The following is a 15,301-nucleotide window of genomic DNA, read 5'->3' as shown; positions in this document are numbered from 1 at the left end:
CTTCTCTCCCCCTAAATCTCAAATTGCTTGTGGTGCACCCCTTCCTTTCTATAGTCATTACCACCAGTTAAATCGGCTTTCATACAGTCCTCAAAGTTGGGCTGGAGAGGGGAAGTCCTATTTCAACTCTTGTGCATTTGTCTCTACCTTCGTCTAGTTCTCTGTCTCTATCAACCTCCTATAGTTGGGATCATCAAACTGAACCTCCGGATCATCTCCGTCATTCCTTGCATAAGAAATGTTTTTGTGATGACTACCATTGCTGCTCCAATTCCCATTTCTATTTCTTTCTGGAATGTATTGAGAATTAAGTTGTAATCAGCCTTGGGGAGGAGGGTTATTGCTGCCACTCTGTTGATCTTCCATGAGGGTCATTCTACCAGCTATATCAGTCACAGTGGCTTTTATCTCAGCCAGATCTAGCTGCTAATTTGCCATGTCCAAATGAAGTTTCTTATTAAAGGCTTAAAGCTTCTTCAAACTTCTTAAACATATCAGTGAAGACCTTCAAAGTTGGTTCATCCATGTTCTGGTGTCACTCTCATGTAGCCTTGAATTGGAAAGCCAATCAGGGACCAAACTACCAAGATCTGACTCACAAAACAGAACCAGCAGTGCCGAAACTTGAACCAATCCATGTAGGGTCTTGTGAAGGCTATGGTGATCCAGTTGACAAAGTAGAATCTAAGACTGATTGATATTTGGAGTGGTTCGGAAATGTTTTAACTTATAAGGTTTTTTGAATGATTCTAGGAATTCAATGAATCAATTGTTCATGGGGTTTCAATGGACTTTTAGGTCTGGAACTTTTAGGGAGTGGAGGGTGGTACCGTGATGTATCTGAAGGAAGGAGATACCAATAATAATGGCTGGATGTGCAGTTATGAGAAGTTGCAGGTTTTAGGGTTGATGGAGGTCTGATGGCAGTTGTAGTGGTAGCCAATGGTGAGTTCGAATGAGCATTGCATGGACTAGAATGGTAAAGGGAAGCTTCAATGAATCAATTGACAGATCTCAGATCTGGCAGATACTATTGATAGATTGAATGTGGATGAATTTGAAGTATTCAAGAGTAAATTAGTGGTGGAAGAGGGAAGGGGGTGGGGATAATTCTCGGTACATGGATGATGGAGCTGATTCATGGCTGCTGAGGACCGATTCCACAGTCAATGGAGGAGTTGGTCTCAGCGCAAGCACCTTATAGTCTTCTCCGAGGGTTTAGAACGCCTAGGCACGCAAGCACGTGATCTCCCTTGGAGATTTCACACAAAAACACAAGCAACAACTGTGCAAAGCAGTTTTTATTCAAATGAACTGCAAATTCATAAGCCTCAATGGAAGTTAAAATATGCAGCAAGCCTGATTGAAAATTGAATTACATTGGAGACTTAAAAGTGTCCCAAAAAATGTTTAACTGCTGTACCAACTTCAGAACATAATTAGAAACTAACTTTAACTTATTTAACAGGACTAAACTACCTTAATCACATCTGTCCAAATACTTAACAACAAGCCTAGGACTATGCCTTTATTTGGCCTTTTCCCCTTCTGGATGTGGATCCTTGGATCTGCATCAGATCCCACCAATGATACTCAGCACCCTGAGCCTAGGAGTATTAGATAGTTTATAAATTCCATGTATGGGGGTACAGGGCCTATAGCGTAGTGGCACAAACTTACAAATTAATAAATAATAGTATTGCAGTTTTCATCAAGATTTGATTGTGTGGATTCCAGGGGCTTATTCATTTGCGAATTCCTTTTTCTCCTGCACCACTCTTCTATTTTGGTTGATTACTTTTACCCTTTCCTGAAAACAGCAGCACCCTTATTCTGCTGCCCCAATTATCTTGCTTTTTGTGAGAACATATTTTCCACAATTTTGCATAATTTCAAGACTTTCTTCTCAAATTAAATATTTTAGTTTCACTGCATTCCTTCTTGAATTCCAGTCTCAAAACTTGCATTTATCTGCTCAATGAATTCTGAGATAATTTGCAAGCTAATAGTACCCATTGAACAAAGTATCGACCTGAGTTTCAGGCTATGCTATTCTGATCTTCCTATCACAAGTTGGAAATTTTCTCCCTGAGTTTCCTTAAACTGATTTCCCATTTCTGGACTTCTGATTATACACCCCCCTTCAGTTTTGATTATTGACCCACTTTGTTAGACCTGCAGATCGCTTCCCCTGAGTTCCATATCTAGGCTATATTGGCCTAATAATTAAATTATAAAAAAAGCCAAAGGAAAATGTTCCACAGGGAAAAGGAGGAATGCACACACGTTCCATGGTGTGATTCTTATATTCAAAGTAATTAAATAAATAAATAAAAGGGAAAAGAAAATATTCAATAGGGAAAAGAAGGAATGCATACCGTGCTACTCATTCCAACATGAGATTCATATATCCGAAGTGATTTAGGTCTCTTCGGTTGACGATGTTTAAAAACATACTTTTCCTGTCAAAACATGAACATGAGACTTAAGAAACAAATTTAAGGAACAAAAAGAAAGTTTCAGCAAATAAACGGGGGACTCTTTGTAGAATAAGCTAATTAATCATCTCAGGAATCTTTTTTCCTTTTTGTGCAAGAGTAGAAGATATAGAGGAACTGGCAAAAACATACCTCTTCTGGAGGATCATAGTATATGCCATCATATGGAATTTCACCTGGTGCTTGTACAGCAAACTTGATCCAAGCAGGAATTGAATCTTTGATACCAGATGGAGTATCCATGCGAATCTACAATTACAGGAAGACAAAACTCTAGTATAGGAATCAAATAAGATTAAGAAGAACGCATGTTCCATAACATGAATATCATAAGCAAGATTCCCCAAGCCAACTTCACAAAAGCAGGACAACTAATACATTCAGATAAGAATGACATAATACAATTTACAGGATTTATCTATTGACTGGGCAAGTATGTGAAAAATGATAAGTTATGCTATTGCAACCTGCTGGCTACAGTTTCAAGACTTGGAAACAGCCTTTCCTCCATAGCAGGGGCTTAGTGATGTGAAATTCAAGGACCACCTCAAGGAGGCCTCCAGGGCTGAAATAGGGCTAAGGGTTACAGTCCAGCCCATGCGAATGGAGTATTTGCCAGAAACAGGGGCATTTTGGTCATTTGGGGTACCCATAGTCCAGCCCATTTTGGTCTAATTAGAATCAGAATTTTATGGCTACTCTAGTCCTAATCTTATTTTGTTGTTTGAGTCAGTCCTTGTTAACTAAGAGTCCTTGATGTAACTCATTTCCAGGGGTACCACAAGACCTAGGGTTGCTTCCCCAAACCCTAGGACGTCCAATTCGAACCAGGGGTATTTTGGTCAGATAATTTTTGGGTGTCTTAGATCTGGGTCACATTGAGTTTAGTTTGTCATCTGGACCCTGGATCTATTTTTATTTTATTTTTTAATTATTATTTTGTCATCTCCCACCCTCTTCTTCTTCCCCACGTCCTCAATCCTAGCCCTAATAGGAAAATCACATTCCCAACCCCAACTGAACCCTTTACCCTTTCCTTTTGGTCACCCTTAAGACTAAAACAGAGTCCTAACATTATTTTAAAGAGTTTTCTGCATTTCCTTCAATTTACAAGTAGGCGGAACCCCATCCCCAACCCCAACCTACTTCTCCTTCTGTCCGCTGCTATCCTAGCCCCTTCCTTTTAGTTTCAGACCTTAGGAGCAGCCCTAACCCCATCGCAAATACCCTCTCACCCTTCCCCTTCAGTTTTCTGAAATTTCCAGCCCTTCCCCAAGCCCCAGAAGCCATCTCCCACCCTCTTCTTCTTCCCCACGTCCTCAATCCTAGCCTAATAGGAAAATCACATTCCCAGCCCCAATTGAACCCTTTACCCTTTACTTTTGGTCGCCCTTAAGCCTAAAACCGAGTCCTAACATTAATTTACCCAAAGCAGCCCTATTTTCTAGGTTTTTGAATTTTCTGCACTTCGTCTTCTTCAAGTGCAAGTTGCAGGATTTTTAGAAATTCCAGAAATTTTCTGAAACATCTTAAACATCATCCTTTCTTACTTACACCAGTTCTGGACCCTAAAACATTCATCACAGCCTCTCTGCCTTGCAGAACCAGCAGCCCTAGCCCTCCTTTCCCCTCTGGCCAAAACCCTAATCCCATTCCTACCTGAGATAAGATTTGATTTTCAGGTCTGAGTTTTAACTCCTATATGAATTCAGATCTGGGATTTCAAATTCAGCATACCTGGGCAGTGTTAGAACCTATAAAAGCCCTTAGCCAAAGCTAGTTGAGTGCTGGAATTTAATTAGAATAACCTGAAGTCTAACCCTAAAACTGGGTTTTCATCACCCACTGAAACCCTAGAATCTGAAAACCCTTCTTCCTCCCCAAACACTAAAATTCAATAACTCTCATAACCCTCCATCAAATCCCATCCTCTTTAGGAAGCCTCACCCATCCCTTTTCATGCACTCGACCCTAATCCTAACCCTAGCCACACAGTAGAAACCCTATTTTCTAAAACACCAAAGATTTGAAGCTTGAATCTGAATTTAGAAATAACAAAATTCAGATTTAGGTATCAATAATCCTAAGCTCATAAACCCTAACCGAACCCTGTCTGTCCTTCCCACAAACCCTAGATTACCTAAAACAACCCTAAACCTCTTGCCGCACGGTTGTAGGAACCCTAAATGCCTGCTGATTTCCTTTACTAGATCTTGATTATTGGCCCCACTCTTTGGGGTTACATCACTAAAGCTGCATATATTTTCTCCTCTCAGATGCTCTGGCCCTGCAGTTGCAGTGCAACGCATGATAAGCAAAAAAAAAAAAGAAAATGAGGCTAATTAAAAAATTATAAGTCTTCAACTGCATAATCATACTATCATAGGATTGATTCCTCAAATAAAATGCGTAAGAGAGATTATGTATTTACGGGTGGCAGAAAAGATCCAGACAACACAAAAGTCATGGTTAATGTCCATGTCCTAAGATACAAAACAGGACTACCTTAAGACTTAGATGTGTTAGAGTTCAAGTGTTGTAAGGGTAGTTTAGAATTAGTCTCATAACTAGTTCCCTACTTATGTAATGTTGTTTTTACCTTTTTACCTACCTAGGGTGGTGTATGTAGTTTCTTCCTTTTCACTAGAGAAGTAATATAGGTATCTTGAAGATTCACTCCAACACAACATTCTATCATTTCATTCTCTCCTCTCATCCATCTTCTTCTTCAACACTTCTACAAAACTTGCTCTACACTCAATAACTTCCAACCATATACTGATTGCATCAACTGAACCACTTCCAAGAGAGGAAAATGTAATAATGAAATCATTGGGGACAATGGGTAATTGTTGTACACTGTATGCCTGGCTAATGTACTGATGCTCCCTGGGATTGCCAGAGTCACAGTATTTGTCTCTCTTCTTTACTAATTTATTTATACTGTGCTTCAAAATAAAGGAGAAACAAACAAATAGATTTACTAGAAGAGTCAGATCCAGTGCACCATGAAGTCTACCAAGTAACAATCTGTTAGCTTAGCAACTTATAAAACAGCAAGTGAGAAAAAAGCACCTTCTATATATATATATATATATAGAATCTGAAATCAAGACAGTAAGAATCAAAAGCAAAATTCTCTCATACATCGAGGCAAACCTTACCTTTACTTGAGAGCCATGAGCTATCGGAGGTGAACCATCAGCATTGTTTGGCAAAAATATCTCCCAGACACCAAATTCATTCTGAACATAGGTTACACCAGATATCATGTTGTCAGAAGAAGGAACTATGATTGTATTGAATATTTGAATTGTATATGGTTTAACCAATAGACAAAGCTTAAGCAATCCACATGTATGGAAAGTTCCAAAGGGTAGCAGATATTTGGGACAAAAACATTAAGATCTGCTGAAAGCCTGATTATTAACAAACCAATTAAATCACAGGTATCATGCAATATCCGCAAAGTAACACAAGCCACCAAATAAAACCTCATCATTAGCTAACTATAATGGTCCACTGCACTACAGAATGTATATCATAGTTGAAACAAAATATCCTTGTCCAAGTGTCCAAAAAATTTCCATTGTTATAATCAAGGATTCAGACTATCAGTATTGCAGGCCTATGATACAATATGGGCCAATACATCTCAAGAATTTTATTTTTCCCTATTGTCTCCCCCCATCTCTCAATGTATCGGCCGATACATGCTAATATGATACACGACATTGGGATATCTCTTTTTTTACAAAGTAATTTATTATAAATGTAAATAAAGAGATACAAAGCATTATGTATCAGACAATACAACTCGAAATGGTATGACATGACGTTACGTATCTTTTTAAATTTTTGAAAAAAATACAGGTCGACACACATCGATACAAGTTGCAGAGTTTCAAGGTATTATTCGCATGGTTACTTACCCCCTTTTGCACAGTTCCTTTCTAGTCTTCTCTTCAGAGGATTATTGCATGGCTACTGTGTTTCTCTTACAAGTGGTTGCCACTGTTTCAGCTATTCTCATTTCTCCATGGAGAATTTCAAGCCTTCTTCCAGATTTTTTTTCCCCTTCATTTTTTTCAATAATCTATTTCTAGAACTTGAATCATGATTCTATGGACTCTTTTCATGTTGCCAATAAGTAGTATGATGAGAGTTAAAAAAAATTACTAAACAGAATTGGAAAAAAGAGAAAAACAAATAGTCAAGGTAAGGAAGAATGCCATAGATCAATAGAAGCTATAACTCAAGTGAAGTTTTACTTTTAGTTAGGGTTGATCGTTTCCAGAAGCTTCAGGAAGGTGTAATGGGTGATCATTTGTTTCATTAAAAATTCAATCCTTGATGGGTTTCTGAAAAGTAAAGTACCTCAAGTGAAGGAATTGTTACAGTAAAATAACAGATTTCTTTTAATTGCGAAATCATGAGCAAGAGAAACAAAAGGTTAGCTGTCTTTGGAGTAGAAGCATTAGAATTGTAGCTTAAAGTAAATCTCAGTTGTGAAAATATGAGTTTTGTCTTCCTACTCTGGAATCCTAATTCATAAAAATGAATGGAGATCCCTTTAACCTGGCTCAAATCTGAGTTTCGTCACTTTGGTTGTAACTTTTTTGTGGTTTGAGGCCGCAAATGAGATTAGGATGCAATGGCTTCCATGATAAGTAATACTCTCTTGTTAGATATTGGTGGATACCATTTGCATCTGAGATATGTCTTGGTAGATGCGAAGGTTATGTGGTTCCATATCATTTTCATACTTCTATTCTCATGAAGATATTGTCTACTTAGTACTTAGCTTATGTGCTTAATTTCAGCCAAAAAGCATTACACCTTTCTCTTCTTCCTACATTTTCTCTCAAAGTTATTGCCAATCTTACTGTTCCTTGCCCCAAAACAGAGCAGCTTTGTATTTATTCTATTTCTTGCATTCTATCTTCGTTCTACATAATGCAGATGCTTAAACTGGATGAGCAGCAATTCATTGGGAAGGCTACTTTTCCCTTTTCAATGTATAGCTCTCTAACAACTTGACTGTTCTTCAATCACTGGATGAACAGCAAATCATTGTAGGCTCATTATTGCTCAGTCCTTTAAAAGATCATCGAGTGCTGATTCTGATGGGGACCTCCCACGTCCTCCCATCATTTGTTACTACGAGAGACATGGACGATGGAATCTTTCGGCTTGGTTCGGTGAGGCACACAGAAAAATCTACTAGGAAAGGGTCATCTGGACCCTATGGACAGTGGTCCATACCATACCTTTTTGTCTTTTTTTTATATTGGTATATCTTGGGTTTATTTGTTGTAAGGTAATCCAAGGAGTTTCTTCTTCTTGTTTTTTTTCCCTATCTTGGGTGTTATTGGATTTTATTCAGTTGGATATTTTTTTCCTTTTGTTTGTTAAGGTTATTTTAGGAAAGCCTTTTTCGTTATTTAGTAACCAGCAGCCAAGTATCGATGGAAAAAATCAGAAAAGAAAATATCAAGCTGCAGCCCAAGGCTTCTCTCTCTCCCCAGGAGTGAGTTCTTCTTCTCCTAACCTTTGGTAAGTCCTTCCTCTTCTCCTTTTCTGTTCCTTCTTAGCTGAAACTCCCTTACCCATCTTCTTACTAGTTCTACACATGTTTTCTCAAAAAAAAAATAAAACCATGTTCTCTTCTCCAATAATTTTTTTCTCATCCCCACATCCTTACAGCAGGAACTTACTGCCATTAGTTTTTTTCTTCCTTCTCCTCTCAATCTCCTTTTGGTCTGAAAAGTTCCCTCATCCTCTCCGCTCTACGCCAGGAATTTTTTTTTCTGCTGACAGTCTTCTTATATCTTCTTGTCCTATTTCCTTTTCTTCTCCGCATAAGACCCCAGCTGCAGCACCATTCTGCCAGTATTCTTTTTATCGTCTTCTTCAGTTCTCCTGTTTTGTAACCTCTTTCCTACCTTGACTCTCTTTCTCCCTTGTCCGATACAGTCTTGCCCCTCCCTGGTTTTTCCTTCCTTTGCTTGTCGTTTTCTTTCCACCTTGCAGCAGCCTTTGCCTATCAGGTAAGTACCCATCACTTACTTATCTATGCCTGTCATTACTTTCCATTTACAGTAATTTAGCCTGCTAAAATTATCCTTTGGACTGCTGGATTTTTATTGGTAATCCTACTTGGTGCTTTGTTTAAGTGTAGTCTAGGTTTGGGGTTGAGATTGAAAATTGCTTGTGTACTTTACTTCTTATTGAATGGATTGATAAAGCATACAAACCATTGCTGCATTTTTTTCAATTGTTTTGAATATAATGCCCCTAATCCCCTTATCTAATTAAGTGGTTCCCTTATGCTTGACATCTGAATTGTATTTCCTTTAGTCTTTATGCTGTTTGCACTTAATTTATATTATTGATTGCTGGTTAATACTCTATCTAAGATATCTAGCTAATAAAGTGTGTGCTGTGCAATCCCCGTCCCCCGTGTCCTAGTGTCATACTTAGCTAGTGATCCTGCCCTCTAGCAGAATACCCTGGTTTTTATGGCAATCCTACATCAGATTTAGATGGCCAATTCTATGTTCAGCACCAAGGAGATGTGATACAAAGCTACTCCCGCATACACACTTGGGGTAGTGTTAAGATATGGCAGGAATCGATGAGTGCTTATATAACATTTTTGCTGTCCTCAGATATTACCTGGGCAGGTGTAATAATAAATATAAATACTTAATTGGAAAGGTACCTTCTCATTATGAATGATTTGCCACTCTTCTATACCTGAATTAATCTCCTTTACAGGAATTTGTGGGATCATATCTGAGTGACTATCAGAACTACTTGAAAAAACATTTGGAAAAAAACGAGTTACAGCCAGTTTCTGTTTCAATTTTTACAAGTCTCAACTGCAAGTTTCTCCTCCTCGCTACACTCCATCTACCTTCATGAACGTACCAAGCTGAGAGTTTGAGACAGAGGGTGAAATACGACTTTTAAAAACTAATCATAGAAGGTAAAGTGTCTCCTCCTTTTTCTGGTTTTCTATCACTAAATATGATAAGAAGCATGATTGGACAATATCCTTCAGCTTTACTCTTCCATAATATTATAATATCTAACAATAAACTGTAGCTGTAGATCCATTTGATGGGCCCCATCTCCATGAACCATTCTGGTAATCACTAGGAGAAGAATGGAAAGGTGTTTGGTGGGACATAAGTATACCTGACTATCTACGTGGATTCTTAATCAGCAGCAAAGGGTCCTTCCTCCTCTACTTTACACCAGTTCCAAGAGGACGTAAATTCTGTTGATTGCCAATCATGTTTAGAATCTTTCATAAGTATAATGAATAAAATCTGATCTTAAGAGGTGTCATGTCTTTTTGGTGGTTATGAATACACATGTTTAAGTAATAGGTCCATGATTGAACGATTATTTATTAGCTGTCTATTGTTTTTTGTTTAAATCAGACCATTTCCTTAATCCACATGTATTTTGATCATTTCCATTTTATTCCGCTGCCATCAACACATATCTATGGCACGATACAATACACTATAATATGAAACGACACTCAAAATCACGCGACCAATACATTATTGATACACGAAACTTAAATCTTGGTTATAATGACTTATCCCAAAAGCTCAAGCTATTAAGTAAAGGCCACAACCATTATCCACAATGTTAAGAAGTGATGGGTCTATACTTATCACATACCACATCTATTATATTTTCATTTTTTCCATATATATATATATATATATTGGGGGGGGGGGGGGGGGGGACACGTTGCAATGGACCACATTTAAACAAAAGAAAGAATATAACTTACCCAATTCTACCATTCTTATTTACTGTGTAATCTAGACCATTCTGCCTAAGCGATTTCAAGCCTAGCATATCTATATGAATCAATTTTTCGTAAAGGCTCTTAGCAGCGATATATAAATGATACAATAATATGACAAGAGAAGGTCATACTTGCAGTCAGAACTCAGGAGCACGAGGAGCAAAAATGGAGAGCACAAAAAGGTTTGTTTATTTTCTCCAGAAAAAATGATATAGATACCACATAGCCAGCTAAAAAAAATTAGAAGTACAATATGAAAAAGCAAAAGCGCATTCAATAATTCTTAGAACCATGGAAAATTTATGAATCATAAAATTCTTCACCTATAAACATAAATAAAACCAAGCATGTTTTACATACCTGAGTCATAACATCTGCATTAGGATTCCAATTATTGAAATCTCCTATCAGTGCTGCCCGCTGAATGCAGTAAGGAAATGTCAGAAGGAAGTAAAGTAAATTTGTGATACGAACAACCAAGTGCCAACATAGAATAGTATGTTCAGACAATTTCTATGTAGTAACATGATAAACAAATGGATACACTAGAAAGCAATGTGAAGATGTCAAAAAGTAACTCTCATATGTAAAATGCTGTACCAAAAATCCATCTTCAACGTTGTTTATGATGTATCCCTAAAACTTCTAGACATAATGTGAGAAAAAGAAACTAAACAGAACCCCAGAGCTACTTTTTTTAATATGGCAACTGAATTTTTATAGACATGTCAAAGCGGTACAGCATACAGGCTTTTATGACCAATCAACAGATAAAGTTCTCAGAATGGAAGCAAACTCAACTCATAATGCATCAGGAAGATAGAAGGGCGGGGGGGGGGGGGGGGACAGCTAGATCCAATAAGAAAACAAACTTTTAGAATACAATCGATGACCATAGCTGTCAATTCAAATCCACTACTGGAATTAAATTGACAACAATTTAGAGTTAGCATTCTGACCTCCAGAAGGTGAATATGATGGAATCTAGGGTTGATGATGGGAATTTAGGGCAGGTGTATTTCTAGGGTAAAAGTGAAATTGTCCAAGCTCGGCATGTTTTTTATGGCTGGTTTGGTCTATGAATAATTTATTCTCTTGTAGAAGAAGGCTAGGGTCTAAAGCTTCAAACTTACTAGGGAGATAATGACCATGGAAAAATAAAGCATAAAAGAACTTGATATTAGATCGTTTGACTACAACATCTATCAGCCTTATCCCAGCAAAATGGAATTGGTTACGGATCCACAAAAAAAGTGTTAGGAAAAACCAAGAACCACAAAAAGAGAATTGCATAAACAAAAATGAAGCAATGAGATAGATTTTGAATCAGAAGAGAGATTTCAAGAAATGGCGGATTTATTCACTCTATCAATAATCGAGCCAGATCTAGTGTATCATAAGGGATTTTCCTTTGGGAGGGGATTGAATCATTCATTCATCGGATACGTCTTCTACCGTGATCCGTTTCATGTCAACTCTAATTAGTTATCAAAAGCAAGATCCTCACTCTCAGACCTGTTGCTTTACAAGTCATAAATCTCTATGATTTAGAGTGGAAAAAGCACTGCACTTCAACTTCTTTTTTTCCAAAAATCTATTGGATTTTCATTTTTTCCTCCCCATTTTACCCCAGGATTTCAAGTCTAGGTGCCAAAATAACTAGGCAACCCTAGGAAACCGCCTTGACGACCGTGATTTAGGTCACCAAAGCTAGCATAGTGACTGCAATGTTTAGATCTAACTAGTCAAAGCTGGAGATATGATAGAATGAATGTTTTCTTGGTGGATTTTGGACCAGATTAAAGAAGTCTAATCAAATACAGTCTAATATATTCGGATCTTCTCACATTCCCCTTTTCTTTTCAGGATGGATCTCATCTTTCCAAATCCATTCTGATCATGAGGCTGAAAATCTGTAACTGATTATAACACCTTCAAACAGTCCAAATACATATTAAACTGATGCTCACAATTCCATGTCTGTGAGCTGGTAGCATTTCTCAGCGACTAACCAAGGGATAGTAACAGAAAATGAACAAGGGGAAAGTCTTAAACAAAATAACTCTAGATGTAAATAACGGATACCAGTGAGGAAAATAAGGAAGACCAACCTTAGCACCAGGTGCCCACTCTCTATAAGTTATGCCTGTGGAGCTGAAAAACCAAAGAGGAGAATATGAAACTTAATTTCTCAATTGACACAGCTGGGTGCCACTGAAATCAAAGTTCAATAACCAAGAAATCAGATGGAAGGAAACACCTCACAAAAGCTATTAAAAAACATGGAGCTCCCAAATGGAGTGCAACTTGAACTAACAATAATTGTCATCGCAAAATCACAATAATAATCAAAGTTTATAAGAAAATACTGTTTAGAGTATATCAAGCTGTTGCACCCCCCAAAACCATAAAGAAGTAACAAAAGCTGGGATGGACAAAATAGGTTCATTGCTCAATCAAAAGTTGCAAATTAAGCTTGGTAGAGAGTGCAAGATCACATATTCATGAATCATAAGGTAAAATAAATCCAGTAGACGCATCATGGCTTGAGGGCACATAGGATGATATGCTCCAAGCGCCGCTTGTCTTCACCATAACTTATTAGAAGATGTGTCATGATACAATAAAATACATGAATGCCATATTAGATATGCTACATACTAATGGAAATGGTGCCTCCACCACAACTTTGATCCCAATTCTTGCCATAAAGAGAGGGGGTGGAGTAGCTCAATGGCATGTTAGTCTTCCATCAATCACATATAAGGGAACCCAAAAGAACTAGTATAATGGCTGAAAACTGTGATAATAAAACATGTTCCGATCAAGGTTCTTTTACTGAGGTCTACCATATTCTCAATGGAGTCCATGCCACCTGTTTATAGGTTGATTCCGCTTTATGATAAGGGGTGAAAGGATATGTGGAAGGAACTCCTTAGAAGACGAAGTGCAGAAAACAGATAGGTGAAGGCATCACTAGAACTTGTCTTGCTGACTTTGGTAAATGCCCCTCTTCTCCCCCTTCCCCAAGCCCAAACCCCAAAAAATATGAATATAAATAATTATTCTTGCTAATTCCTCAAACTTGTTGTCTACAAAAGTCTTTTAGACAGGTTCCATGGAGGTTTATAAGGTGAAAAATATTAACCACTTTCAGTATTCAGGCTGCAACTCTTCTCTTAAGATCGTTCCATTAAATAAACCTCTCATAGACGCTGAAACTCTATGTAACAGTTGGGGAAGACAGACACTTTTCAGAGATGTGCTTCTATATTTGATTTGACAATTTGGAAGGCCTTTGGCTCCATTCGTACCTTGAAAAACTAATGAAAGCTGGTGTCACAGAAAAGAAAGATGCCCCCTCTACGGTGTTATACAAGTCTAATCAAGAGGGTGGCAGCATGGCTTATGAAATCATTGAGATGAAAGGAACACAAAGTCCATAGCAGGAGGCCCTTTGGGATTAAACCACTGAACTAAAATATGGGATAAATAATAGAAGTACGAAGTGGGTGAACCTTGACACAACAGTAAAGTTACGCCATTGTAGCCTGTAGGTTGTGGGTTCAAAACTTGGAAGCAGCCTCTCCAGCAAAGCATTGGGTCAGACTGCATACATTTGCCCCTCCCAGACCCTGCAACAGGTCGGATCCTTGTGCAATGTGACACTCTTTTAATAACAGAACTAAGAACCAAACTCTATTTAAAAACATAGCATTGAAAAATGTTTAGAAACACACTTGCATAGAGGAAAACATTTTGACAACCCAAGAAAAGGTGCTGAGTACATTTAAGGTTGATATGGAGGGCAGAGAGAGAAAGAAGATTAGTGCAAGTGGCCACCAATACCTGACATAGTTCCATCAAAGGAAATCCCTGTAGCAATTACTTTTAGCAGGAAACAAAAGACTAATCTGCTGCCCACATTAAGCACCCACTAAACAACAGGTAGTTGAAAAGGCATAAGCAGTTTATCCTTGAAATCAAAAAATAATAACAAATAAAAAAAGCATATAAAACCAAAAACAGAGGCTACAAGTAATAAGACCCTAACCATAAAAGAAAGAGGCATCAAATGGACCCTGAACAGAGAGCTTGTTGTGTCACTCGTTTCCCAGTAAAATGCGATTTTGGAGAAATTTCGGTCAGTTTCGACTGAAACTTGACTATGCTCCTGAGTCAACTACCCAAGATGTGGACATGACCAAGGCACATTGGCCACCAAAGGCAATAAATCACTGGTCAGAATAAGATGGGAGTAGATATTCCTGGTAGATGCTGTTGATGAAGAGGTGGTGTCTGACCAGGTCATGAGATGACACAGATGTTAAAATTCCTCCCGAGAAAGGGGATCTTATATGGTACCCTCGAATAAAGACTGATTAGCTTTGGTTGTTTGAAAAACGACCATGCCCACATTCATGGGTATCACTGGAATGCCTGTTTAGAAAAATGACCCCGCCCACATTCATGGGTATCATTGGGATGCCTCTTTAACCTCCAAGATTTTTTATTTTTATTTTTTTGTCATTTTAAACGCCTTTGTTCAACATGGTTGTGCCCATAGTACAAAATTCCCTCGATACATTTCCCATTTTGAAAAGCTCGAAATGAAACTTGGATATACTGAAAGGGAACACAGGTTTTGATCGAAACCTGCAAAATTTCGTTGAGACTGCTTGAAACAAGCAAAATTTCCCCAACTGTGTCAAAACCTGGTTCAACCAGGATTTTTTTTTTTTACTTAAAAATCATCTCTTTCGTACGAAGCTCCGCACTTTGCAGAGTTCCGTTCAAAATAGAGGCAGAACCCCAAAAGTTGAAACTATCATTTCCCCCTATTTCGAGCCTTCTGAGTTGATATTAGCTCATTTTAAGCATTTTGCTTCACTCCCATTTCAATTAAGATAAATAAAACTGACAGAGACCAACTGAAATATCTTTAGCATTTACTTCACATGTTCTTTTT

At 37.9% G+C, this 15,301-nt stretch overlaps 1 protein-coding gene across 3 annotated transcripts in view; it reads right to left on the bottom strand.

Moving 5' to 3' along the window:
- LOC149027684 (1,4-alpha-glucan-branching enzyme 2-2, chloroplastic/amyloplastic-like) overlaps nt 1–15,301 on the bottom strand; it is a 50,791-nt gene that overhangs the window by 23,257 nt on the left and 12,233 nt on the right. For all 3 annotated transcript variants that reach the window (XM_089164909.1, XM_089164917.1, XM_089164924.1), the window contains 5 exons: nt 12,444–12,486; nt 10,693–10,752; nt 5,663–5,743; nt 2,631–2,747; nt 2,379–2,462 (listed from right to left, as the gene is read on the bottom strand). In XM_089164909.1, the coding sequence (XP_089021035.1) occupies nt 2,379–2,462; nt 2,631–2,747; nt 5,663–5,743; nt 10,693–10,752; nt 12,444–12,486 (385 nt within the window). The remainder of the gene's footprint in view (nt 1–2,378; nt 2,463–2,630; nt 2,748–5,662; nt 5,744–10,692; nt 10,753–12,443; nt 12,487–15,301) is intronic.

Source organism: Hakea prostrata, chromosome 1 (assembly GCF_041222555.1).
Source record: "Hakea prostrata isolate BN-2017 chromosome 1, UWA_Hpros_2, whole genome shotgun sequence".
In the NCBI taxonomy this organism is placed as follows: Eukaryota; Viridiplantae; Streptophyta; class Magnoliopsida; order Proteales; family Proteaceae; genus Hakea; species Hakea prostrata.
Note: the sequence above shows the minus strand (reverse complement) of the source record. Positions and strands in the feature narration are given on the sequence as shown.